This window comes from Engystomops pustulosus, chromosome 4 (assembly GCF_040894005.1).
Source record: "Engystomops pustulosus chromosome 4, aEngPut4.maternal, whole genome shotgun sequence".
Taxonomy (NCBI): domain Eukaryota; kingdom Metazoa; phylum Chordata; class Amphibia; order Anura; family Leptodactylidae; genus Engystomops; species Engystomops pustulosus.
In genome coordinates, this window is record NC_092414.1 from 105,869,211 (window position 1) to 105,897,121 (window position 27,911).

The following is a 27,911-nucleotide window of genomic DNA, read 5'->3' on the forward strand; positions in this document are numbered from 1 at the left end:
ATAAGAATCTTGTAAAAACCCATACTCTGTACTGTATATATATATATATATATATATATATATATATATAGCCATACAGTAGTCAAAAGTAGAAGGTGAAGGGCGGCACAGTGTATAAAGTAGGATTATAATCCAATGGTGGGTGCAGGCTTGTAAGGTCCAGCTCAAGACCTCAAGGTTACCAAAGTATCCAAAACAGAGAAGCAGCACTCTGTATCATCAAATTCTTTATTCACATGCAGATTCACTTATCCGCATGTGAATAAAGAATTGAATGATACAGAGTGCTGCTTCCCTGTTTTGGATACAACCATTCAGTATATATAGAAACAGCTTTTGCAGCAATAACATGAAATCATCTTTCTGTATGACTTGTATCAATGTCTCATATTTTTCTAGAGAAAATCTTTTCCACTCTCCTTTACAATATTGCTTATTTCCGTAGTATCTTGTGATCATTATATACAGCCTCTTAAAGGGGTTGTCTGGAATGTATGCTGTAGCAGGTTTGCGGCTGTGGTTGAGATGGCACTGCTGGTCTCTACATACAGAGAGAGACTTGGCATTGACAGACTGCACAGCAGCTAAACGGGAGCTTGGAGGGAGGTGAGCATCAGCTCTTCATTGTTATAACACCCTCTTCACTGGGCCATATATGAAAAAATCATTTTAATCTTAAATTGATTTACTGTGATTTAGGAAGTCTTTTAGTTGAAAGTTTACTGTCTTCTGCAATGGATGTAAATATCCTGCTAGTGCAACCTACAGTCACAGTACTAAAAGTCTTCCATTATACGTCCACATAAAGATGCAATGCCGTAAGCAAAGTCTCAGCTATATTGTGGTTGTAATTGGCAGTCTGGGTGTATTCCGGAGGTAAGGGATAAGAACTTGCTTGTAATGGTTCATTATGCCATCTGCTGGGCATTTTGCTTCTAAAATATAATTTGTATGCACAGTGCATGAAAATTACCATCATCAAATATTTTACTGTAGCAAAGGTCCCTGGTCATAAATGTTCACAAAATAGTTTTTTTTACCATCTCTTATTAATTTCCAGTTAAATATTTGATTACTGGAAATTTCCTGGTAAAATAATTTCAAACTATTGAAAGTATAATACGGGAATAATAAGATGCTCAGGCAAGCTGTCATCATAGGATAACTATGTCTGCTGTTTTTCTTCTATTGTTATGGTTCTTATGCACAGCAGATGTTGCAGTCCAGAGTTGATCATTGTGGTTATTTACAGAATATGAAATATAGGTTAAGCCATAAATGAGAGTGAGATGCACATTTAATACCAGTGTAGTTTGAGTTGTACAGAGCAGTATTCAAAATGTCCAAAATGTTTTCAACTCACAAGTTTTCTTAGGGTATGATCACTTTTGAAAAATATATTGGTTACTAGATTTTAATTGTTATCAGGTGCTAGATTTTATAGGTAAACCATGACTGCTGTTAATGAAGAACATGAAAAAACATAGTATTTGTGTGTTTTTTTTTAACATTAGAATGGATGGCTATACAGTTTACAGTTGCACTCCAAGGACCATGGTGGCCCCATCATGGCCATTATCATTTAGCTCAGTAACTATCTTGAGCTGAAGGAAGATAACACCATATTAACTGATTTAGTTGGCCATATATGGTTGGCCATTTCATCCCAATAGCCCCACACTCCTGAGGAGGCAGCAAGTACCTGTAAAATGTGTTGGAGGGGCTCCTTGTATGGGTTCTAATACCTCTATCTTAGGTGTTAGCTCCAAGTGCATGGTTTGGCTTTAGTGTAGGTAAGTGTAAATACATTAATGTACATACAAATACTAGCTATGGACATTAATGTACATACAGATATTAGCTATGAACATTAATGCAAAATATAAAATACAAATCACCATCCCCACCATTTGCTTTAAGTAGTATAAAGATACTTCAATACAGTGAATCTACACCTGGAAGCTACATACAAGGTTTTGATCTTTGCTTCTTTTTCGCTATTGAATGATAGTTATGTTTTAGGAAAATCACTGAATTGAAATAAAAGGGTAATTCAGAATATTTGCGGAAATTATAAGAATAGCTATTGAAACCCTTGTCACTTAAAGGAGTTGTTCACTTTCAGCAAATAATTGATATGGTTTGTGTAAGGAAAAGGTATACAATTTTCCAATACACATTCTATATCAATACCTTGTCATTTTCTAGATCTCTGCTTGCTATCCTGCAATAGAAAGTTTCTATGGTTACTTCCAGTGCATAGAATTCTGTCCATGGTCTTGTGATGGACACACGGGTGTATGAGCCATGTGATATAACGAACCCTGCACCTGTGTGACATCACATGACCATGAACAGAAGCTTTCTATATAAGGACCGCAAGAATAGATGTTAAAAACATTGAGGAATTGATGCAGAAATTATATTGGAAAATTGAAGAATTTTTCATTGTACAAACAATATCAGTTATTTGATGAAAGTGGACAACCCCTTTAAAAGGGTCATCAAGCATAAATCAATAAACTCAGTTTATCCTCTTATTGACTGGAAGGTGCCCAAAAACAAACCCAAATCATCACCACTCCACCACCCGTATGACCGTCATAATGAGGTGTTCTGCTGTTAGGCTGTGTTTAATTTTCATGAAATGGCTTCATTTTTGGCTTGTCTGCCCTAAAGACATTGTTCCAAAAGTCATATGATCGGATGTGAGTTGGCAAACTTAAGGCTCACTGCCAAGTTCCTTTTCGAAAGAAGAGTTTTACTCCTGGCAGTTTTTCCTAGACAAAACATACTGGTTGAGTCTTTTTCTAATTGTAATAGCTTCAGTTAACAGTTAACATACTGAGGCATGTAGCGTCTGAGATGAAGCCCTTGGGTGTTTTGCAATCTCTTAGAGAATTGCTCAGTCTGATGTTCATGTGAATTCACTAGGATTGTCAATCCTGTTTATAGATTATCTTTCTCATTGTATAATGATTCATGGGCAGCAATAATAGCTTCTGGTCACATTTGCTGATGAGCCCTTAACCTCTTCATGACTACCATAGGGCTATATATGTCCTATTTGCACATGCCCCGTGCAGAAAGGACATTTGTAAATGTCATGACAGTGGCCAACTTCTCTTGAACCCTGGCACGTAGACACACATTCTAGTGTTATATTAAACAGGAGAATACCCTTTGATATTATATATGGATTGTGTATGGGTGATTCACAGAACCAGAGCTATTCAACCTTAAATTTGTACCAAAAAAATTAAAATTTTTATTTACACCTTTCTTTTTCAGATTGTAAATTTAAAAGTAGGTATATCTGCTTCTTTTAAGCATCCATGCACAATATATCCCCTGATATCATATTTAAGGGGAGACACTGTGGGGCCGGTGAGCAAGACTAGGCCAGGTCTGACCTGCCACAGTTTTGCGTGAAAATCACAATTGTAATTGCAAATTCTTGCACTCAAGAATTGGCTATTAATTCAATGCTTCTATGCAAGAAAATATTTCTAGGTGCAAGGGTTCCGAAGATAAAAGTGTTTGAAGTGTGCCCCCTCTAGCCTGTCAGGCGAAGGAAGAATGTAGAAGCAGCTGCAGGAAAGACTTTCACTTTGCAGAAGTACATGCACCCTCTGCATCTGTAGCTGAACCTGGGAATGGTGATGGAATAATGCTGAACATATTTATAACATTTTGGTAAAAGTTATTATTTATTTTTTCACATTTGTAGGCAATTATTTGCACATTTTATAAAAAGAAAATATGAAATTAATAACACTATCCTATCAAGTTAATGGCTCACATGTCATGAAAAAATCAAGGTCATTTGATGGGCAGCACATGAATACTACTTAACCTCTTAATTCCTATGAGGCAGTAAAGGTGCCTTTTGTACACCAAAAGTCAAGGTATACAGGTCTATTACTAGACATGTTTATAAAATATCTTTTGGCTTCCAAAATACACACATTGGGGTTTGTCTATCAATAATTTTATAGCAAAAAGTGAAAAACGAAGCCAACTACATCTTGTACTACAGCATCGGATACTGTGATACATTTAATGTAGTATAAGACTGCCTTTGTGACTTTATATTGTCTATCTTTAGATGCTGTTTGTAAATCTGCCCCAGTGTATATTAATGTTACTACTGAACAAATCTATCAATATCTTCCAAATTTTGACTGGATTGTTAGACTGGACAGACTGTGCCGGATTTTCAAATGGAAATCTGTTAGCTTATAGGGGTTGACCACTTCTCTTCATGTTTTTGTAATGTGTGTTTAAATGTGGGGGCAGTTTCTATAGCACAACTGTAACGTAGACCACGCACAGTTTTACAGAAGTTATGTAATTTTGTGATAAGCCAGGTCCTGTTTATACCATTTGGCACATGTTGGTATTTGTGCTGCATTTCACATCACAACAGCACAGAATGAGGAAGGAATTGATAAATGTGATTCTATTTGGTTCAGAAGCTCAATGCATTTAAATTGCACTTTGATCAGATTTCTGAATGAGCTACATATGTTGGCTTGTTTTCTTCAGGTATGGTGATATGGTTCCAAAGACTATTGCTGGGAAGATATTCGGTTCCATATGTTCGCTGAGTGGTGTGTTGGTCATTGCATTACCCGTTCCTGTAATAGTCTCCAACTTCAGCAGGATCTACCACCAAAATCAAAGAGCGGATAAAAGGAGAGCACAAAAGGTAAAAAGCAACCACAATAACTATGTTAAAATGGATTGAAATGTATTTCTTGTGAATATGTCTGCAATATTTTTTATGCAATAAGCCCATCTGAGGTTATCTTCAAAGATGATTAGAGTTTGTCATTTATTAAATGCTTTCATTTCTAAATGTGTTTTTTACTGGTAAATTTACTCAATTGCTGTTTAAGTAGATGGTTGGGTAGTGTACCAGATTCAAATAACCCGAAAAATAACAAAACTTTAAAATGTGACATTCAGGACATCTACATATGTAAATACTGTAGCAGTGCATACAATTCTAGCTTTAGCAACTAAACTTAAAAAGGTACCCTTTACACATATATAGTGTAAGGCAGTCTCTTGACCAATGCCATACAGACTATGTGAGAAGTATGAAGGCCCTGGCATGTTGATTTTCCTGGTATTTAGAAACCTACTGTCATCGTAGTGTGGCAGCAGTTTTCTACTCTCCACCCACTGAAAACCAATACATGCGTGGCTAAATAGAAACAACTGTGTATAGGGGAGTCGGGAGAAATAGCTGTCAGCTAACAGATATGGAAAGCAATATGGACAACTGAACTTAGAATAGTATAAAGTGTCTCCAGTACCAGCTAGTCAAAATAATTATGTTTAAGTGGTCCAAATTCATTACAGAGGGTTGTGACTGAATCAAATTATAAATGACCTCAGATAGAAACAAAAATTCTGTACGAGAGGATCTATGAAGGCTTCAGATCTTCTACATTGTATCTCAATAAGCTAAACTAGTTGGCTCCAACCAATAAGATCTGGATTGTTTTTATACTTTATCATTTCAATTGTTGAGAAATAAAATCATATCTTTGAAAAAAGTCAGGATCTTTTCCTTGGCAAAAGCTGAGAGTGCCATTTTGAGTTCAGTTTGTGTACAGCTATGGATTGAGTGCTGGGTGGTCTGACCAGTCAGCTGCTGGATTTCCAGGAATTCCTTTAAATATCTGCCCACATCTGATTACAGGGACACCTGTTGTCAATTTCCTTTGCTATTGCTTTGCTATACTGTGTATCTGACCCTTGCTATGTTTACTTGACTTATCTCTTACTTCTTGATTTCATGCCTCACCACCATTTGGGTTTGACCCGCTTTTGCCTGAGTTTGTCTATCTTTTTCAGTTTTCTGTTTCTGTTATGTCCCTCAGTGTTTTTGTCACTATGTCACATAAACATAGCAGGGGTCAGATTACCCGGTATAGCAAAGCAATAGAAAAGATAACAGTCAACAAGTCTCATAAGACTAAAAATAGTAATCAGAACTGGTAATCAGATATATAGTAGTTCCTGGATGCTACCCCCAGCCACTGACTGACCCAGCCACCCATCACTCAATCCATCTGAACAAAAAATGAACTCAAAATGATACTCCCAGATTTCCCAGGAAAAAGATCTTCAAAGGCAGCTGTTAATCAAAAGCCGCCCTGGGAGGGTTCCAACAATAGACTAACCCTTGCTTTGTTGGATTAATTGAAACAACCATTTCCGATTTGAAGATTGCATTGGCAGCTTGTCCTTCATGTAGAGTTTGCAATAAAAATGTGAATACTACATTAAAAACCTAGTACACATTTACATTTTGTACAACTTATTACAACTCATGACATCCTTTAACACTGCTTCCTTCTGAACATGGTTGACCTGTAATAAGACAGAGAAAGCACTAAAAATCCTCATTTAATTATATAACAATTGTAGGCCGGGAAACGAAACAGAAAGACAGACAGGCACCGATAGAGCAGTTATAAGGATAGCACACCAATAAGGATAAGGTGAAGTAGTTACATGCCACAACCACATAAAAGGCTTGTAAATAATTGGTCCTCAGTGGGTTCCCCCAGCTGAAGGCTTAGTCCTGTTAGTGTCAGTGTCAGACTCATGTCTTGAGTACAACATCCACTTATGAGTCACTATTCTTGTTAAGTAAGGTTAATTTTATAAAAACATATAACTACCTATGAGCAGACAGGCCTAACATAATATATAGGATAGATTTTAGTAAATAGATGCACATTTGAAACATGTACTGGGTTCATCATCTGTCTTTATCAAATAAATCTCATTGATCTCAAAATAGCACATCATTAGTGCATATTTTGTACTCAAGACATCAGTCTTGAACTACTTCGGCATTGACTAGTTTATATAGAACACACTCCTAATACTCATTTTAGAAACCATCCTTTATTTAGTATTCATATTCAATGCTTTACCTCTTACAGTATGCAAGTTGAAAGCATCAGACACAGAACAATCAATAGTTCCTATTAAATTACTTTTACAAAGTTCTTAGCCACCATCATACAGATCCATTAAAAGTAAATCCATCAGTTAAACAGACAGGCCGCACCGCTATTGACTGTAGGTCTATGTTGATATCTGATTTTAGGTTTTGTCAATGAACATTTCAGCACAATGCTAAGCTAGAGACACAGTGTATTACAGGAATAAATTGAACAATTACTTTCTCACTTTTAACTAGGAACTCCACTGCTGAGCTAATACATCAGCCATATGAGCAACTGGGGAGTAATTTATGAACAGATCAATTTGCCTTTCTGAAAAACCAGATGTCAAAGTGCTAGCAGTTCATTTTCAGTTTTAACTCAACGCCTTACAAGAAAATGGAAAGAAATTGAACTCTACAGAAAAAAGAGTCACCTGGCATTTCCAAAGAATACACTTCTAATTAATTTTGCTATATCAATCTATTTCTCTTTTGGTATGAGGCCTGAGAAATGAAAAATCACATATCTTCAATTGTACTCTTTAATTAATGTAGATTTCTGCATTACCTGTAATGTATAATTATTGGTGAGCATTGGCTCGCCGTGACACATGAAATATATTTATTTTAATTAAAGCGGGCAGAATGTCTACTTGTTCCATGAGTGATGAGCCCCAAGTGGAAAGGTTAAAGGATAAAAGGTACAGGGAACTGATTACAATAAAATCTAATAAGCTCCACAAAATATATTTCCGTCAAGGATTTGCATATATTCCTTTATTTTATTTTAAAAGTTATAATTTGTATAGTAGCAGGTAGAGTAGGAAAATGAAAAAAATGCTTTTACAAATAACATAAGTTTATGTAGATATTTTGAAATACAGTTTTGTTCTATCCATGAAAAAATAGTATATCCAGATGACAATACATGTAAAAAAACGGGCCCTGGAATGGCTGAGACCAGGGTTATCCCAATCCTGCTGTAGTCAATGAAGTGCCAGGGAAGGGAATAAGAGCCTGATAACAGGGTTCCAGCTTGGACCCTATTGGGAGGCTGGGGTCTTGGGCAGCTCTCTTTTTCATGTAAGTACACTATAGCTGCATTCAATTGTATAGCACTGATAAACATAACACTCAGCTATCTTCTGCAGTCATATAGAGGTGCATAAAGTGGCAGTGTGCAAATAGAGGGACTTGTGACAAGAAGGGGTCCCAGTTATGGGGACCCACAGAGATGTTCACCAGTTCAGTCTCACAGCAGGTGTTCAGCAGAACTGATAAAAAGGCATACGTCCTTTAAGTTTTAGCGATCGAAAAGAAACATTTATCAGTGGATAAAGCAATCTTAATAGCTACATAATGTAAACAGTGCCCAGAAGTTATTTCAAAAGACTAGTAGTAGTAGTAGTTAGTGTTATAGTTCACAACAATACCTTGAATAATATCAAAAGTAATTTTCATGTTCAATGTTACAATTGTTATATAATACTCATTATTGTGAAATTGCAGCACAATGAAAGCCACATTATTGAACTTTTTTATTATTGATCAGTGCTTACAACAACATGGATACTTAGGGTTAGATTTCTGTCTAAAATAATCACAATTGCTTGCAAACCACCACTCACTGTAATTATTTTCCCTTTTACTCGACCTGCAAACCAAGTGGGCACAGAGGAGTGTAAAGGGGGCGTGAACTGTGAACTTTCATAACTGGTTATGGGCCTGGCACAGAACTGTACACTGTGCAGCCTGGCCACCATATTCATCAGGAGGCCAGAGTGCCCTGACATATGCAGAGGTGCTGAAGGGGCAGGGACTTCATCCTCCCCTTAAAGTATAACAAAACTTTTAACCACATTTCACTTGCAATTGACAGTTGATAGATAAGGAACATTAATAAAGTGTATAATAACTTAATTGTTTGCAGACAGTCACATAGGCATATCTACTTATATCCCAGAATCATTAATTTAAATTACTAAATATTGAAAGAGTTAATTTTTAGCCTCCTTCTCTATTTGTTGTATACAGCTCAGAAAAGTCTTTCAGAAACACTGCTCGCTAAAGGAAAAGAAAGGAGCAGAATAAATAGAACAGAGTTTTTTCCTTAATGACGTAAAAAAGTTTAAGAGTTACACTTTTAGTTACCCTTTAAGGTCCTGCAAAATTAGTTCAAAGGGGTGTCTAAATGTTCAATAAGGAATGCAGATGACTACAGTAAACACTGGTAAAATACTGTAGAACCATTCAAGGGTGCAGCATTATTTCAGAAACATGGTAAAATAGTAATGGCTATATAAGTGTTACAAGTACTTAAATGATATGCTTTTATTTTGCAGAAAACAAGATTGGCCAGAATTAGGGCTGCAAAAAGTGGAAGTGCTAATGCATACTTACAAAGCAAGCGAAACGGTTTAGTAATTGAGAAGCTGCAGGTAAAGTATTTTTTATATTTTTGGATATAAATATAAAAGACATAGAGATTGATAGATAGACTTATATGTATATTGCTGCATACAAATGATCATCATTTTCCTGTCTGGCACGCAGCAATATTTATATACTGAGCACAATAGAGAAAGTGAATGCAGAGGAAACTACACAAAACATCTATACATTAAAAGGAAGGTGTTCTATACAGATATGATGTAAACAATAACCTGTGTTTCTTATATGCATCATAATAGCTGGCAGTTATAAGATATAAAGAAATATAAATATAGTCATTAATAGAACCTAATCAGCCCGCTAATTCAGATTAAAATAATGGAGTTAATATATAGTATAACACTATGTAGTAAGCTCTTACTATTAAACAGTTGGTGTCCTATTACTAAAAACAGTATGAGCTGACCATCCTGACAATCTGTTACACCACTGTCACTTCAAGATATCTCTTGCAGCACACATATTACATCAAACACCATCAGTGCTGCCTTGGTCCTACGGTCAACTGAAAAGACATTGACCAAGATCCATGTGGCAATGTCACCTTCAAGAATTAGCACACATTGAGCAGCAGTACATGTAGTTAAAGGGGTTTTCCCATGAACATAAGGCCCTATCCTCAGGTGCAGCGTCGGTCGGCAATTTCCATCGGCTCCATAGAGATTTATGGAGCAGAACGGTCATCGACTGAGGTACGTGGGACCCCATCAGACTTCTCATTTTTTTGATCTGTGGGGGTCCGTAACTGTTCAGCAAGTTAGGGCATAACTTGTGTTTGTGTAAAAACCCCTTTAATCATTTTATCACCATAGAGCAGTGATGGCTAACCTATGGCACTGGTGCCAGAGGTGGCACTCGGAGCCCTTTCTGTGGGCACTCAGGCCATCACCAGAGAGGACTCCAGGTATCTTCCTGCAGTCCCAGACAGCCCAGGACTTGCTGTGCACAGAGCTATTTTAAAGTGACAGCTCTACCTGGGACTATTTTCTGCTTTATTGGTGTCCTCAGGGTGCTGGTATCAATGAAAACTGTGACAGATAAGGGAGTATAAATCACAAATTAAATTTCTGTGATGGCACTTTGCGATAAATAAGCGGGTCTTCGTTGTAGTTTGGGCACTCGGTCTCTTAAAGGTTTGCCATCACTGCCATAGAGTATATCAGAATAAAATAGTGCAGTATAGCAGTCTCTACACTCACCGGTCACTTTATTAGGTACACCTGTCCAACTGCTCGTTAACACTTAATTTCTAATCAGCCAATCACATAGCGTCAACTCAGTGCATTTAGGCATGTAGACATGGTCAAGACAATCTCCTGCAGTTCAAACCGAGCATCAGTATGGGGAAGAAACGTGATTTGAGTGCCTTTGAACGTGGCATGGTTGTTGGTGCCAGAAGGGCTGGTCTGAGTATTTCAGAAACTGCTGATCTACTGGGATTTTAACGCACAACCATCTCTAGGGGTAGAAGATTGGAAAAACGTTGCCTGGTCTGATGAGTCTCGATTTCTGCTGCGACATTTGGATGGTAGGGTCAGAATTTGGCGTCAACAACATGAAAGCATGGATCCATCCTGCCTTGTATCAACGGTTCAGGCTGGTGGTGGTGGTGTCATGGTGTGGGGAATATTTTCTTGCCATTCTTTGGGCCCCTTGGTACCAATTGAGCATTGTTGCAATGCCACAGCCTACCTGACTGTTGTTGCTGACCATGTCCATCCCTTTATGACCACAATGTACCCAACATCTGATGGCTACTTTCAGCAGGATAATGCGCCATGTCATAAAGCTGGAATCATCTCAGACTGGTTTCTTGAACATGACAATGAGTTCACTGTACTCAAATGGCCTCCACAGTCACCAGATCTCAATCCAATAGAGCATCTTTGGGATGTGGTGGAACAGGAGATTCGCATCATGGATGTGCAGCCGACAAATCTGCGGCAACTGTGTGATGCCATCATGTCAATATGGACCAAAATCTCAAATATGTATTGCTTAGATTTATTTCTCTAAATTTACAGAGAGATTTATTTGACTATGTTTTCCTTGAAAATAATTTTTTTGGTATTGTCTTACACATTAGCAATTGGCGTCTTTTAACGTGCACCCCACTCCACATTTCTTGTACTATGATTGGCAGACTCCCTCACCATCTCCTATGAGGGTCATAAATTATTTATTTATGTAGGTGTTTGAGTTTCATAAACTTGCATAGAGGAACTGACTACGAGTCTACACAAAGGGCATGTATGAATCAGCGAGTCGGACTAATAATATTTTGACAAAAAAAGAAAGCATTGTCTGTATTGAGAAAAAAACAGTCAACAATTGAACAGCTTCTCTCTTTAGGATATGCCCAACATTGTTCTGCAACAAAAATGTTAAAATACCCCTTTAAATAAGGTCTATGTGGTAGGATTGGATCATAAAATCAGAGCCCCGAACAAGATTTAATGAATTAATGCCCAGTTAATGTTTTTTTAGATGTATAAACACACTTTTAATGTAACTCCTAAAGACATGTAATATCAAAATCTTCTTAATCTGCATATAGACAAACATGCAGTATACTCTACTCTAATCAGTGTATAATAATCACCCTAATCTTCTAAAAACATCTTTCTAGACATGTAATTACTGGTTTTAATTGGCTGTTTTCATCACTAGGCAAAATTGTTCAATACCTTTTTTATGTTGTGAAAATGTGATTATTATTTAATGCTATCATGCAGAAAATTGGATCATTTCTTTCATATGTTTCTATTGATTTTTGTATATGTAAGTTATTACATAAAACTCACTAGTTTAATGATATCAAAATGACTATTTAGCAATTAAACTACAAAAAAAGGAAATCATGTAGGCATGTTTCTATAACTATATGCTAAATAAGATTTGTGGGTTTTTTAACCCTCCAGCATATCTAGCGAATAGTAAAAAGCATTGAATGCGAAGAGTATAGTCATTTTATTAAAATGTTTTAACAAAATTGGCCACATCAGTAACATTTCCACCAACTCCAAGGATCTGCTACAAAGTCGTCTAGAGCAATTGGCAATTACAGAAAAAATATTGGCATGATAATTAATGGGGTTTTCCCACAAAGGAAAGTTAGGCCCTATCCACAGAATAGGGCCTAACTTGCTGAGCAGTGGTAGTCTCAGTGCTGAGACCCCCACAGATCGCAAAAACGAGGGGTTCATCGGTCGTCGCTCCGTCAGATTAATGGAGCAGACGGACTTTCCTATCCATTTATCTATGCAGCTGACGGAAATTGGCAAGCGTGGCACTCGGCGATCTCTGTCAGCTCCATAGAGATTAATGGAGCAGAACGGTCATGCGCGGCCGTCTGCTCCATTAGTCTGAGTAGCGACAAGGGACTCCAACTGATCAGCAAGTTAGGCCCTATTCCGTAGATTTTAAGGCTACATTTTAAGCCACTGTGTGTGCATTACGGGTTGCAAACAGGGGCCCATTTGGGACAGACGGACTTCAGTGGGTGAACAGCGCTCACCCATGTCCATAGAAAATGAGCAACCAAACAGAAATAGGACCAGCTCTAAAATTTGCGTCACAGCTTGATCACAGTGCACTGCACTTTGACCATGTACAGCAAAAGTCAATGGGGGCCATGAGTTACCTGCCGTTTTGGGGGCAAAAACTGTTGTCTGTGTCAGGCCTTATATTGTTTGTATACTCCTTCTTTTATAGCCTAATCTCTTAGTCATGCTCCATGATTTACTGTGTGTTTTATGTAAAGTATTGCTTTTTGAGGATTTATACAGTATGTTAAAAATGACTTAAATTAGATGATTCATTTGTGAATAACCTCCACCCTTAAAGGGGTATTCTTAACTGTGCATTCACATCCAGTTTTAAGAAGATAATTTCTCATAAATGTAGTAATATGGTCCCTTAGAAACAAGACTGTGTGCTTTGATATGACCACCTCTGCTGGAGGGATTGCACAAAGAAACAAAAGGTTTCTAGTATTAAAAAAATGTCCAGGAGTTACTGCAGGTCCCACAGCCGTCCTGTTGTAATGATTGCAGAATCCAGGAGGTCAGACAGGACTCAATAGCACATGTCTGGCCATTGCTGCCAAAATGTGAGGTGGTCGTATCCGAGGAAGCCATCTCATTTCTAAGGGACAGAATGACTACATTTATGAGAAATTATCTTCAAACAGGAACATTTTTTTAATAACATCCAATTGAAGAAATGTTTACATGTGGCACATGAATTAAATTAAATTTAAATGCCCAGATGGGAATACCCCTTTAAGCCAGGTGTACTCCACTTTTTGCCATACAGTTGAGGTATACATTATATGCTAAAAAAAACAGTAACTTATGCTAGTTGAACATGATGGCAACATAAATCAACATCTCCATATACAGTAGAGTAAGAAAAATAGTTAGGCTCATGTCTGCAGTCATTACAGTACAGAAGGAAAAAAAATAAAAGATTCATTATTAGGCTTTGAGTGCTAAGATATACAACAGGGCTATGGAGTTGGTAAGCCAAACTTCCGACTTTAACTCCTCAATTTCCGAAACTCCAAAGTGGTTGCTGACTCTACAGCCCTGTTTCCTGGTAAATATAGCAGTTCTAAGATGAGTGCAGGCATTTTTTCCCAGTATCTTATTCCTCTGATCTGTAGCAGAGAAGCTTCAATACGGTGCATGTATATAATGTTCAGTGTACATTGATCTCAAGTAAAAGCCTAGAAGAGGATGCAAAATCGGCAATGACAGGCCACAAGCTGCCAGTCAGGCCCCATTGCAGCGCACACCCTGCTGAAAGTCACCGTCAAATGAGTACAGATGAGAAGTCTCTGCTACTCTAAGGTCCTCTCCTGCTCCTCTGCTCTGTCTCTTGACTCCTGACACTGCTTGTATGTGATGGTGTATATAGAATTTTGTCTGCATTTTGGGCTCTGCAGTTTTTGTCTGCTCTGGGGGTTCCCACTATTTGTCTGCTGTCAAAAAGATCTTAAAAATGCATTAAAATAACATATACAGACTGGTTATTTACAACAGGTCAAGTAAAAACTTTTGAGGTGTAACAAGACATTAGCTCTGGCTCTGTTTGTGACCTCCAAATCAGATATAGGGGGCTGTGTTTATATGTTGAAGGTGTTCATGAGGAGCATTCACAACATGCTTAATGACATTAATGAATACCTCCACCATATTCCACTAAAATCCATTAAAAAATCAATATAAATAAATAAATAGAAATTGCCAATATATACAATTTTTGTCAATGGTAATAAGATCACTACATATAAGCATCATGTTGCATCTCTTTCTAGCAGTGTGTGGTATTTTTGCTGTATGCCATAAATTAAAAGTATACCTCGACCATACAGCCAAAGTGTAATATATACCTGGTGTCTGCTTTCTGATATACTGTTACGTTATTTAGTTATATTGCCAGTCTTTACTCAATTGGCAATTGATTAGTGATGGTTAGTGAGACCCTCATTACAAATCATGATTAAAATATGCTAATCTATAATCACACAAAGTGGTATTCATACTGGATCAGTCAGGTAATTGCTGCTTTCTGACTGATACATGTAGATACATTTTGTTATTTTAAATATTTAAAACAAATTAAACACCAGCAAAAGCTATAGTAAAATAATATTTATTTAATAGTTTTAAGCAAAGCTGTTCTAGCACAGATGCTCCATTTCTCTCTTGCCGTAGTCTTTACTTAGTTACCACACTTATCACAAAAACCACTGCAGCTATTGACTGGTGGCAGCTGTCTCATATATGGTTTGTCAGCATTGGAGACATGTAGAAGGTTGAGTATGATTGTTGGGGATGACTCCTCAATCGTATGTGGCAGGGCAGTCCAGAGGAAGAGAAGAAAAAAAGTGCAAGGGACTCAAGTGGGGTTGATATTAAAGAATAACTCTCACCTTGTGTGTTGGAATTGATAACATATCAAATCATGAAGGAATCCTTTTGGAGGGTCCTTACATAGTGGTGGATGGAGTCGCTGCTAGCCACGAGACACGAGTCTGTTCACCCAGAATGGCGGACTTTCAAGTGATAGGAATCCACGGGAAGATGGTCTAGTATAGGTTGGCGCTGTGACGCTCAATGAAGCAGTTGTTATTGTATAAAAGTTGATCTTTTATTACTAGACACAACGCGTTTCAGCTCTGGACAGGAGCCTTCGTCAGGTGTAGTATCATCTTTAACATAGTTACTACACCTGATGAAGCTCCTGTCCAGAGCTGAAATGCATTGTGTTTCTACTAATAAAAGATCAACTTTTATATGATAACAACTGCTTCATTGAGCGACACAGCGCCAACCTATACAAGATCATCTTCCCGTGGATTCCTAGCATTGGAGACATGTAAAATGTAACTTTATGAGTATTAAAGTTATCATCATGGTGAAGAAAAAAAGGGCAATTATAATGCCAGCATTATAAAAGAGCAACAAATTTGTAAAGCGCTAAAAAAAAACTTCCAAAGGTAAAAACTCCCACAGCTCATTGACCAGTAAAGGACTTTCAATGCTCGGTACCAATGCTGCCTGGAAGACAGCCATGAAATCTTGGATGAGGAAAGGTATAAACAGCTCCAGAACCAAAATCTAAAAACAATGACTTCCTTTATTGGTTACATCTTAAAATGACTAACAAAGGGAACCGCCACCCCAAGATGCATTCTGGCTAAAAAGGGTATTATGTACCCTCAATCATATTGGGTGCACTTAAATTGTAAAGCTCTATGGAATATGTTGGTGCTATATAAATAAATATTATTATTATTATCTAAATACTGAAGATGCAGAGAGGGTCTTTTATTCACCTTCTATATAGAGAAAAGTAACTTATGTTATTTATAGCAGAATAATTACTACAGAATCAGCGCTAATTTTCCCAGTAGGTGAACATAGCCTAAAACTAAAACAAGATAAGACAATCATAGAATATTGTAGTAAAAACGACAATGATATAAACTGATGGGGCATGTAAACATGTAAGGAATATGCATCTTGTTTTATGTTGTGCTGGGATGAAATATATTTCATCACATTAAGATCTTTCCAAGTAAGAATTGAGGAAGCCATGTCATGTATTTCACTTGTGACTGAACTGCTGTTTCCAGGCGTCAGTGGATGTAAAGTTCAGACAATAAACAGATGTTTCATGCCGCCTTTCTAGAGAAGAACATTGGCTAGTGTTGATTTTCTGTCACAATTCAATCCTTCATGTTACTGTTACATATTCATGTCTGATTATGTCTACAGGTAGATTAAGTAAATGGGCAACCTGGCATGTACGATGAATGCATAAGCACTAGTTTGTATTCCTCTAAACCTCCATCACATTAACATACTGTATGCTGCCCAAACAATTAAGCATATGTGGATGGAGTCCAATACACCAGGATGGAAATAATAGCAGCTAATTTTACCTAAAGCCTCATCATGCGCTTCAGCATAAAACATCAGGTTGCTGAATTTTCTAATCCTAGTAGGTTAAAATTGAGTAACACAGCGCAGCAGGTAGCATGGCAGTATCATAAAATTGAGCCATGCAGTAGCTATAACAGCAAGAAAACACCAGCCATTTTTGTAGGTTAAAAAATATTACTATCAATGACCTAATCACATTATATAGATAATAAGTGGGGATTTGCAAACAGAAAACCTGGTATTGTCTCTATGGTTGAAGTTCCCATTGAATGTTAATGGGGACCATGGCAATAGGTATTTCTTCCAGCCACTACTGAGACATAAAGCCAACTGCTTCCAGCTCCATGCTTTGTATTTAACCCCTTCACGCTCCGCGGCGGATATATCCGCCACGGAGCGCAGTGACTTAGCGCTCAGTGGCGGATATATCCGCCACGGCTCCTATGCCGGCTCGGCTCTGGATCAGAGCCGAACCGGCATCGGGAAACACGGGGTGCCGGCTGTAACTAATAGCCGGCACCCCAGTGTAACACCCGCGATCGGAGTTGTCTCCGATCGCGGGTGCTTAACCCGTTAGATGCCGCGGTCAGCGCGACCGCGGCATCTAACAAGTATCTGGGGGGTCTTTCCCCCACGATCGGCCCCCCCGAACCGTTTTCGGGGGGCGCCGATCGTTGCTATAGTAACTCTGGGGTCCGATCTGGACCCCAGAGTTACTAGCAAGAATTGCCAGTAAGATGGCGTCTGTGACGTCATCTTACTGGCAAAGTGCCAGCCTATGCAAGTGCATAGGCTGACACTGATAATACTCTGCAATACATGAGTATTGCAGAATATTATCATGAAGAAGCAATCAGAAGATTGCTTGTTCATATCCCATGGTGGAAAAGTGAAAAAGTAAAAAAAAAAAAGTTATTCAATAAAAAAATAAAGTCATAAATCACTAAAAATGCCCCAAACCCCCAAAACATATAAAGAGACATATAACTCAAAAAAAAGTCTAAATCATAACACAATCCCCACATATATAGTATCACCGCGTCCGTAACAACCCGTAGAATAAAAGTAAATCATTATTGAACCCCCACGATAAACGCCGTAAAAAAAAACTGTTATAAACCCTCCAAAAATTATGATTTTTACCTTTTCAATCCCACAAAAAATGATATAAAATGCGACCAAAAAACCATATGTACTCAGACATGATACTGGTGCAAAGTACAACATGTCCCGCAAAAAACAAGCCATCAACCAGCTCCGTAGCCAAAAACGTAACAAAGTTATGCCACTTGGAAGATGGCAATACAAAAATTATAGATTTTTCCCCACATTAGGGTTTTGTTTGACAAATTTAGTAAAACGTAAGAAAATATATTCATGTCTGGTATCCCCGTAATCGTATCAACCCATAGAATAAAGATAACATGATTATTAGGCTATACGGTGAACACCAAAAAATAAAAAGTAAAAAATCCAGTACAGAATTGATGCTTTTCTACTCCTGCCCTCAGAAAAAGTTCCTAAATTTTCAACAATAGGTGATACCAACCCCAAAATGGTAACAATGGAAAAAGCATCTCATCCCGCAAAAAAAATGCCGTCACATGGCCCAAATAACGAAAAAGCGAACATTTTATAGCCTTCAAAAGGGGCCAATGAGGAAACTAAAATCCTGGCAGCTGCAGCGCCCTCCTTCCCTTCTGCGCCTCGCTGTGCCCCCATAAAACAAGTAACGGCCACATGTGGGGGGTCTTTGTACTCAGGAGAAATTGCAGAACAAATTGTATGGTGGGTTTTCTCTTTTTATATTTTGGAAATGTGTAAATTTTGGTGCTAAATGAACGTATAAGGGAACAATATGACCATTCTAAATTTCACCTCCATTTTGATTCAATTACTATGAAGATCTCAAGGGGTTAACAATCTTCGTAAAAGCTGTTTCTGATAGCTTGAGGGGTGCAGATTTGAAAATGGGTAGATTATATAGGGGGTTTTGATGCTAAATATGTAAAATTTCATTCAAAACTGTATTTATCCCCAAAATAGTCAATTCTGAAAATCCGGAAAATCGCTATTCTATTTGTAAGCCGCGTGACGTCAAAATAAATTATCCAGATATTTCAGAAATTATGAAAATGTAAAGTAGACAAATGGGAAATGTTATTCTGCAAGTTATTTAGCTGGTAAATCTATCTGCCTGAAAACGCAATGATTTAGAATTTCGAAAATGGCAAATTTTTCTAAAAATTTATCATATTTTCTTTTTTTTGTAAATAAACGCAAAACTTATCTGCCAAAATTTACCACTAAAATGAAGTACAACATGTGGGGAAAAAACAATCTCAGAATCGTTTTGATAAGTAACAGTGTTCAAAAGTTATAACCATATAAAGCGAAGCAAGTCAGAATCCAAAAAATCGGGCTGAGCCTTAAGCTGTAAAATGGCTGCGTCCTTAAGGGGTTAAATTGCCACCTTTCTATAAAACACATATATCAATAAAAACATAAACATGTTAGGTATCCCTGCATCTCAGAATGTCTAATATATCAAAATATAAAATGATCATCGTAACAGAAAAATAGTCTAAATCAGTGGTGGCGAACCTATGGCACTGGTGCCAGAGGCGGCACTCGGAGCCCTCTCTTTGGGCACCCGGGCCATCACCCCAGAAAAAAGTTCACCAGACAGAACTCAAAGAATCTTCCTGCAGAACTTTCCTACAATGATAGATGAATTTGCCCTCCTCCTTTCAACTGCGTTGGTGTCCTTGGGAGGCTGAAGGATTGAAAGTTGTCAATGAACAAGGAGAAATACATTACTGCTTAAATTGCTGCGCTGGCACTTTACAATAAATAAGTGGCTTTTGGTTGAAGTTTGGGCACTGAGGCTCAAAAAGGTTCGCCATCACTGGTCTAAATCAATGCTTTTTCTCAGTTTTGACATCTATTAAAAGAAGTGAGAAAAGGTCATATGCTGTAGTTCCTATAAAGATATCAATGAAAATGTCAACTGGTCTTGCAAAAATTACACCATGAAAAGCTCTGTACACCAAAGTATGGAAAAACTAAGAATGCCAGAAATAGAAAACATAGAAAAAAATTATTTCATATTTTGTTAGACATAAGAAACCAATTTAAATTTGGTATCTCCGTTATTGTACTGACCCAAAGAACGATGAGGATGTGTCAATTCGACTTCACAGTGAGAGCATTAAAAACAAAGCAATGGTAAATGGTGCAACTGCAATTTTTCAGCAATTGTACCACAGTTGGATTGCCAAACTTTGCATGGAAAATGTAAAAAATGTGTACAATTTGTTCTCTGGTCGCTGTAAATAGAAAAAATGGAAATGGCTTTTGGAACATGGGGAGCAAAAAAATGGAACACAAAAATGGAAAGGGCATGCTTCCTTGAATGTATAGGTTGATATTGTGCAGAGAACTGCAAATGCAGGTATTAACTACTAATATGCTGATCTGATAAAAGACCCCAAGGCTGTCATTGATATCTGCCTGTTAGATCCTGCTGATGTATAGGCTGATATGAGTATTGCAGTGTATTATAGTAAATAAACAATTAGATGATTTTTTGTTCAAGTCCCATAATGATGCTCAAATATTATTTTATTGTAATGTAAAAAAATTAGAAACTGTCAAAATACTAAATTTTGTATTATCATAATTATTTGTAGCAACTTATACAGCATTGCCAAATGATCGCTGAACCAATATATTGAAAAAAAATCAATAGGAAATGCTTTTTGATCTCCGCGACTCACAAATAAAAATATAAAAAGTTTAATGTAATCAAAAATGGTCAAGTACAGTTCATCCCGCAGATGAAATCTAAAAAATTGGTAAACCATTACACAACAAAATCATTTAGATTTTATAATTGTCAACTGTAAAATTAGAGTAACATATTTGTAAATGCTGTAAAGTGCATGGCAAAAAAGTAAATGTTAAAAATTACAGAATGGATATTGTTTTTGGATTCTCCTCCTTCCCTAGGAAGAGTTTAAAAAACAAGCCCTCATATGAAATTTGTTTTACACAAGGTGCTCTGCACAGTTTATATATAAAACGTATATACTGCTTAGATATCACCAGCTTAAATATAGAAAAATATTTCATGCACTACCTATCAAAATACTCCTTAGAGCACTTTATAAAATCATTGAGGAGTATAGATCAATTTCTGGGGTTCCTACATCATAAACTGCAGGACATAGAAGGGAAAGATAGCTGGATACCAGATGTAGCCCTCGTGAACATAAATATGTTTTGGGGCTCTGAGCTAGACCCAAAAACAGAAGCAAATTTCCTATGGAGATGTGCATGGCGAGCTCTGCTCAGCCACCAATGTCCACCAGGCTAAAACCATCTGCAAAGAGGGGATCACTTTCCCCTGTCTGTGGCCCGTACTGTACTCCTGGTAATGTGCATGAAGCCTTAGGCTACATTCACATACACATGTGTCTGCCGTGCCGTAGCACAGCGGGCACACGGGAGAGGAGGAGGGGGTGAGCATGAGATACATGGCGCATGTCGCCGTAATACGGGAAAAGATGGACATGGGGACTGAATGGTATGGTGCTGCACGTACCGCATTATGCACCCTTTGTCAACCTACGGGGGACATATATATGGCGGCCATATATATGTGCCCCAACGGTCGTGTGAATTCAGTCTTGGACTGTTTTTTGAATGGCATGTAAAGGGTATTGAAGTTTTGCAGTGTTGCACCTATTTTCCACAAATAAATGGGTAGCTGAAGGTACAATTTTACATAATATATGCTATTTCAGTGTGCAATAAGATTTTTTCAGCAGTGTGAATAAGGACAGATACTCTAAAGTGTTCATCCAGAATAAAACCTTTAAAAGGAAACTGTTACCAGAAGGCAATTACAGATACAGTAATGTATAGGGGAAACATTTTTCAACATTTTTTAATTAAATTTGTGTACAATAGCTGTTAAAATAAACTGTATAATACTGACTCCCTGCTAGCTCTGACATGCTAGTCCCCGGGGCATTTGTGCAAATCAATCTCCAGTCTCTTGCTGTAAATCTTTTGTCCTCATTATTCAAATCTGGTTAACTCCTCCCTTCGCGTCCCATTCCCTCACTACCCCTCATGCTAATCTTACTGATCACAGCCAGCTAATCTTGCAGTTGTTCAGTCAACTGCTTGCTGCAGTCAGCCCGATTAACGGAGGCATAGGTAAAGTTTGCTATGTTTGAATAATAAGGTTGAGTGTTACAGCAGGAGAGTAGGGACCCATTTGCCCACGTGCCCCAGGGATTCGCTCATGAGAGCTGCCATGGAGCCAGGTAAAGTTTAACGACGTGGTCCTTTTTTGTTTTTTCATTACCATTTATCACTCCCCACCTTCAAAAATCTAAGATTTTTAACTTTTACACATAAAGATCTCTGTGAGGGCTTGTTTTCTGCAAGAAAAATTGCACTTCATAGTGACAGTATATCATATTCCATGCCTTGCATTGGGAAGCGGGAAAGAAATTCCAAATGCAGTGAAAATGGTGAAAAAAAACATTTGCACCGTTTTCTTGTGGGCTTAGATTTTATGGTTTTCACTGTACGCCCCAAATGACATGTCTACTTTATTCTTTGGGTTGGTGCGATCATGGGGATACAAAATTTGTATAGGTTTTATAATGTTTTCATACATTTAAAAAAAATTAAAACCTCCTGTAAAAAAAAATTGTGGAGGGGGGGTGGGGGATTTTGCCATCATCTGGTGCAAATAACTTTTTTATACTTTGGTGTACAGAGCTGTGGGTGGTGCATTTTTTTGAAACTTTTTATAACTTTTTATTTATTTTTTTATATTTTCTAAAATTTGAAAAAAATGTACCATTTTCAACTTCAGATGTTATTTTCTGCTACAGGTTAAACGTAGTAAAAAAAAAGTTACTGTATTTTTCAGACTATAAGTAGAACCGGATTATAAGGCGCACCATCAATAAATGCCTGCTAAAACGTCTAGGTTCATATATAAGGCGCACCGGATTATGAGGCGCACCTGATTATAAGGAAGAATGACCAGCAGGTGGCAGACCTGTGCACAGTTCCAAGGCAGCTGTTGTCTGTCAGTACGGTTCATATATAAAGCACACTGGACTATAAGATGCACCTCTGATTTCTGAGAAAATCAAAGGATTTTTTTGTTCGCCTTATAGTCTGAAAAATACAGTATTATATCTGTATAGATCTGGCATTTTCGGACACGGCGATACTTAGTGTGTTTATGATTTTTACTGTATATTTATATCAGTTCTTGGGAAAGGGGGTGATTTTAATTTTTTTTTTCATTTATTTATTTTTTTACTTTTTTTATTTTTACAATTACTTTAACCCTAGGTTGTCTGATCGATCCTACCATATACTGTCATACTACAGTATAGCAGTATATGGGGACTTTCCTCCTCATTCATTACAATGTGCAAATCACACATTTTAATGAAATGGTTAAAACGAGACAGCCTCGGGTCTTCGGAAGAGCCGAGGATGTTATGGCCCCCAATCGCCGCTCCCTGAAGGCATCACGGAGAGCGACGATTGTCACCAAGATAGCGGCGCTCCTGCGATGCTGGTGGCGATCGATGGGATAACACCTGCGATTGGTGCTCACGCCGATAGCGGGTGTTATATCAGTAAGTCTTTGCTGCAATGTGCCGGCCGTGAGCCCTCTCCATTCACCCGATCCATAATAGTACGGCACATGTTGTTAAAGGGTTAATTGAAAAACTTTTTTCCCATATACATTACTGTGTATGTGGGAAGATGTAGAATTCAGAAAATGACCTACTGGTGACAGCCTTACAGCATTTGGAGTTTGTCTGACGTGACACAAGCCTGTGCACAACACATTGGGGCAGATTTACTTACCCGGTCCATTCGCAATCCAGCGGCGCGTTCTGTGTGAAGGATTCGGGTCTTCCTGCGATTTATTAAGATAGTTCCCCTATTGTCCACTAGGTGTCGCTGCTGCGCTGAAGTTCGTCATAGTGCACTGAAGTTCACCATCCTTTCTTGGGTGCAGGTAAGTGCGTGTCAAGCGATACTTTTTTTTTAAAATGCAGCGGTTTTTCCGAATCCATCGGGTATTCGTACGGCCACGCCCCCGATTTCCGTCGTGTGCACGCTGGCGCTGATGTGCCACAATCCGAACGCGTGCGCCAAAATCCCAGGGCAATTCAGGGAAAATTGGCGCAAAACAGAAAAATTTGGGTAACCCATTCGGAAAAACGCGATTCGGGCCCCTAGTAAATTACCCCCATTGGGTACTAAAATGCTGTATTGTAACAGAAATTCCTTGAGAGCTTACTTTTCACTTTGGCACAAGAAGGGGGAAAGGCTTGTTTTTGACCTTCTTCTTTCTGTCTGCTACTTTGGTAATTATCAATCTCACTTTTTCCTTGTGTTAAATTTTTTCAGATCTTTTTTTGTGACATTTGTTACAAATGTTTCAAAAATGTTGTACAAATGTCTCAAGTCACTTCTTTCCATTTTCCAAGTTGTCATTAAGTATGGTATCGTCTGGTGTTTTTTGCCCAAAATGTTGCACATTTTAGACAATTTGAAAAGATAAATGTCATTTGCCTCGAATAGAAGATAAATGTGTCCTACTGACGATAAACTAATGTCCGGCAGACTTCAGCACACATTTCAAAAAGTCCCTTAAAACGTTGCAAAAAAGACAGAAAAAAGGAAGATAAAGTCTGATAAAGATCCATAGGTATGGAAAAGTGTTTTATAGACCTTTAAAACGTGTAAAAATGCATAAAATCTATTCTAATATAATATCATTTAGAATTGATGAAAGTTGAAGTGTAATTGGTGGCCCATATTTTCCATAATAACACTGGCCTTTTGTTAAATGAAAAAATTAATCATAAAAATGATCTCAATGGGAAATCTTATTCAATAACATTGTTTTTGTAATATTTATGGAAACTAAATGTAAAAGAAGCCAAGACAAAGAAAGATTTGTTTCATGCTCTTCTGCTTTATGGATCTGTTCACCAAATGAGAATTGTTCATGGATGTATAGTCTGGTTCTGTGCCTACTGATGCTCCATAGAAATAAAAGAATTGTTTAATATAACTCAAGATGAAGAAACGGGAAATTAAAAGAGTTTTTGTAATTGTAAAATTTAATGATAATGATTTTTCTTTATTTGAAAAATGTCAAAAGCAAGTATAAACATTAATATTTCATTCACATTTATAGTTGAAAAAGAAGCAGTAAGTCAAATAATGTATTTTCTTGATTTGCAGGGCTCCAGTGAAGAGGAACAAGCTCTTGTTAACAAAACTGGATCTACATTCGCAACACAGCATCACCACTTACTTCACTGTCTGGAAAAGACCACGGTAGGAAAAATGGAACAATTTCTTAAAATAACAGTAGCTAAAACTGTAGTAGCTTCAAAGCTGATGAGCATGACAATCATTGGAAAATCCTAACAGTTCTGCTTTGTCCAGATGATTACTGAGTCACTTCTCTTAATATACATAACCTTTTCCCCTAAAGAAGAAATCATAGTTGTCCTTACTGTGTACTTTATTATTTATATATATGCATTTTGACAATTCAGTTTTTGTTATTTATTTGCTACCCTTTAAAAGTTAATGTGTGCAGATATAACCTATAAGGCATTCATCAAGTAAAAAATGTATTATTTTGTACACAAAATTAATCTGACCACTTTAATACCAATGTATGTCTATGAGGGGATACACTTTACATACAAGGTTATAGCTAAATATAAGCTAGATTCATTGTTGATGACTGTTGGTCATCTCAGGCCCAATATAGATGGGGTGGACCTTTACACCAAACTACTATATAATACATTGTCAGTGATGCCAGATAATGGACACTGTGGAGGGGAGATCCCTGAATATAGCATTCTCAATTACTTACAGTACAAATCATTCAGAAGAAGTCAAATGCTTGTTCAGTGGATTTCTCAACAAATGACATGAGTTTTTATATGGTAATGGAGGAGTTAAAGTTGTAACATTACTTATCACATATCAAAATGATATCACCAAAATCAAAATAAATTGATATCATAAGATCCAAGTCTTTTAAGATTCAACTCATTTTAAATGGCACATAAACAAATTGAACACATGCTTTACACCAATAGTCTACAACTTGTGATTCGCCATGTATTGTGAAACTCCAATTCATATCTGTAGAAGCAGACTTCTACAGTATAATTTCCAGTTAAAAAGTTTTCTCTTACGTAAACCCAAAAAATCTTTTCATTTCCCAAACATTTCATTTTCAGTGTTGTTAGTTCATTTTAGTGGATTTTGTTTTATTGCAACTTATTTGGTGAGTTTATGGCAATAGCAATTGAATGGAGTATTCATTTTGAATGAATTTATGTAGCTGAATGATCTCCAGGGAGCCCTGTATAAAAAGTCATTATAGTTATGAGATATGAAAACCTTCATTGTACCATAGTATAGGATGCAGCATATTGCATCTCTCCCCACAGCCCCACCGAGCACATATGTCACTTGGCCGGAGGAAGGAGCCGGTGGCAGGAGGGAGGAGACAGTGTCCATATTACGACAGGTACAGCTGTGGCTGTATACTCCTCCCCCTGCATTCAGAGCCTATACAGCGGGATACATCCCCAGGGGATATGTCTACATCTATGTCTTCGTCTGTATACGTCTGTGCCATATCTTGTAAGGATACATCGGAATACTCCTAGCATATCCATACAATTCATGCACAAAAATTAGGTGTGAACCCAGACTAATACTGCAACGCTGTTACAGAAATGCATAGATGGATGTAGCACATGTATTTTCTAAGTAGCTTGGGTCCATTTCTATGTAGAGACAATCCTTTAAGGCTGGGTACAATGGGTCATTTCTGGGCTGAATGTCTACTGCCGAATGGGTGCAGACATTCTTCAAGAGAAATATCACAAAAATAGGTTGAAATATTAAAGTTTTTGCGGCAGGAGTCTACTTGTGAACTAGTTGCATTATATCATTCCAACATAAAAAGAATTAATTATTTCTGCAGGCTGTGTACATACTACAATACTATAATACTGTTCAATCAATAAGGACAGTATGGGATTCTATAAGGGTGTAGCCTATTGACTAAGAGAATATCAAACTTAGTTATCAATTTATTTAGACTTTTCCAAGAGGAAAATACTGGAAATTGATGCAATGTAGTTTTCTATATGCTTCAGAAGTCTTAGTTTATAGTTAGAGCAATGCAACCATTTACTGAAATTGGACATGACAAGTAAACTAAACATTAGTAACAAGTCATGTTCATTTATAGAATTGATGTAGTTGTATGTTTAATAATAGGATTATACCACCGGTTATACAATGCACTTGAATAAAATATGTCCTCTCTTAACATGTTGAAACAGGTCATATACAAAACAAAGGCAATTGTGCGCCTTGCTCCTTTTTTCAGATAGTGACTCCTTGTAAAAGCAGAATAACCACCTCTGTGTAATAAAGAGAGTAGTTTATACACTGTATACAAGCACACATGACCTGAGAATATTACTTTGAGCATATACTGTACTATGTATCTATGTGTTTGTTGTTCCTGTGTTACTCTTTCATTTAGATATGTTGCAGTCTGTGATTTATGGCTCATTTTATTTCTTTTCCAATACTTTTCCTTCAGGTTAATAAAATGATACTATATGGTTTCTGTCTCATTCAAACCTGTCTCTGTCATCCAAATAATCTCCATTTTCCTTATTTTCTGTTATCACATTGCATGTAGGGGTTATCTCATATTGTGGATGAGTCCATCTTACCACTAAGTTCTTCATCCAAAATCCAGGTACCATTTCAATGTTTCTTCTGATTGTGGAAGATTAGGAACCACCTTCATATGTAATGCATCTATAGTGTTAACGCAACATTCTGTTTTACAAGTGAGTGGTGTAGTTTATATCCAAATGTATCTGAAGGTGCCCTATATCTGAAAAAATCAGATT

At 37.3% G+C, this 27,911-nt stretch overlaps 1 protein-coding gene across 3 annotated transcripts in view; it reads left to right on the top strand.

The window, feature by feature from the left end:
- Positions 1–27,911, top strand: part of KCND2 (potassium voltage-gated channel subfamily D member 2) — a 334,746-nt gene that overhangs the window by 263,213 nt on the left and 43,622 nt on the right. For 2 of the 3 annotated variants that reach the window (XM_072146978.1, XM_072146977.1), the window contains exons 3-6: positions 4,549–4,711; positions 9,316–9,411; positions 25,186–25,281; positions 27,695–27,754. In XM_072146978.1, coding sequence (XP_072003079.1) covers positions 4,549–4,711; positions 9,316–9,411; positions 25,186–25,281; positions 27,695–27,754 — 415 coding nt within the window. The remainder of the gene's footprint in view (positions 1–4,548; positions 4,712–9,315; positions 9,412–25,185; positions 25,282–27,694; positions 27,755–27,911) is intronic. The other variant, XM_072146979.1, reaches the window with a different exon arrangement.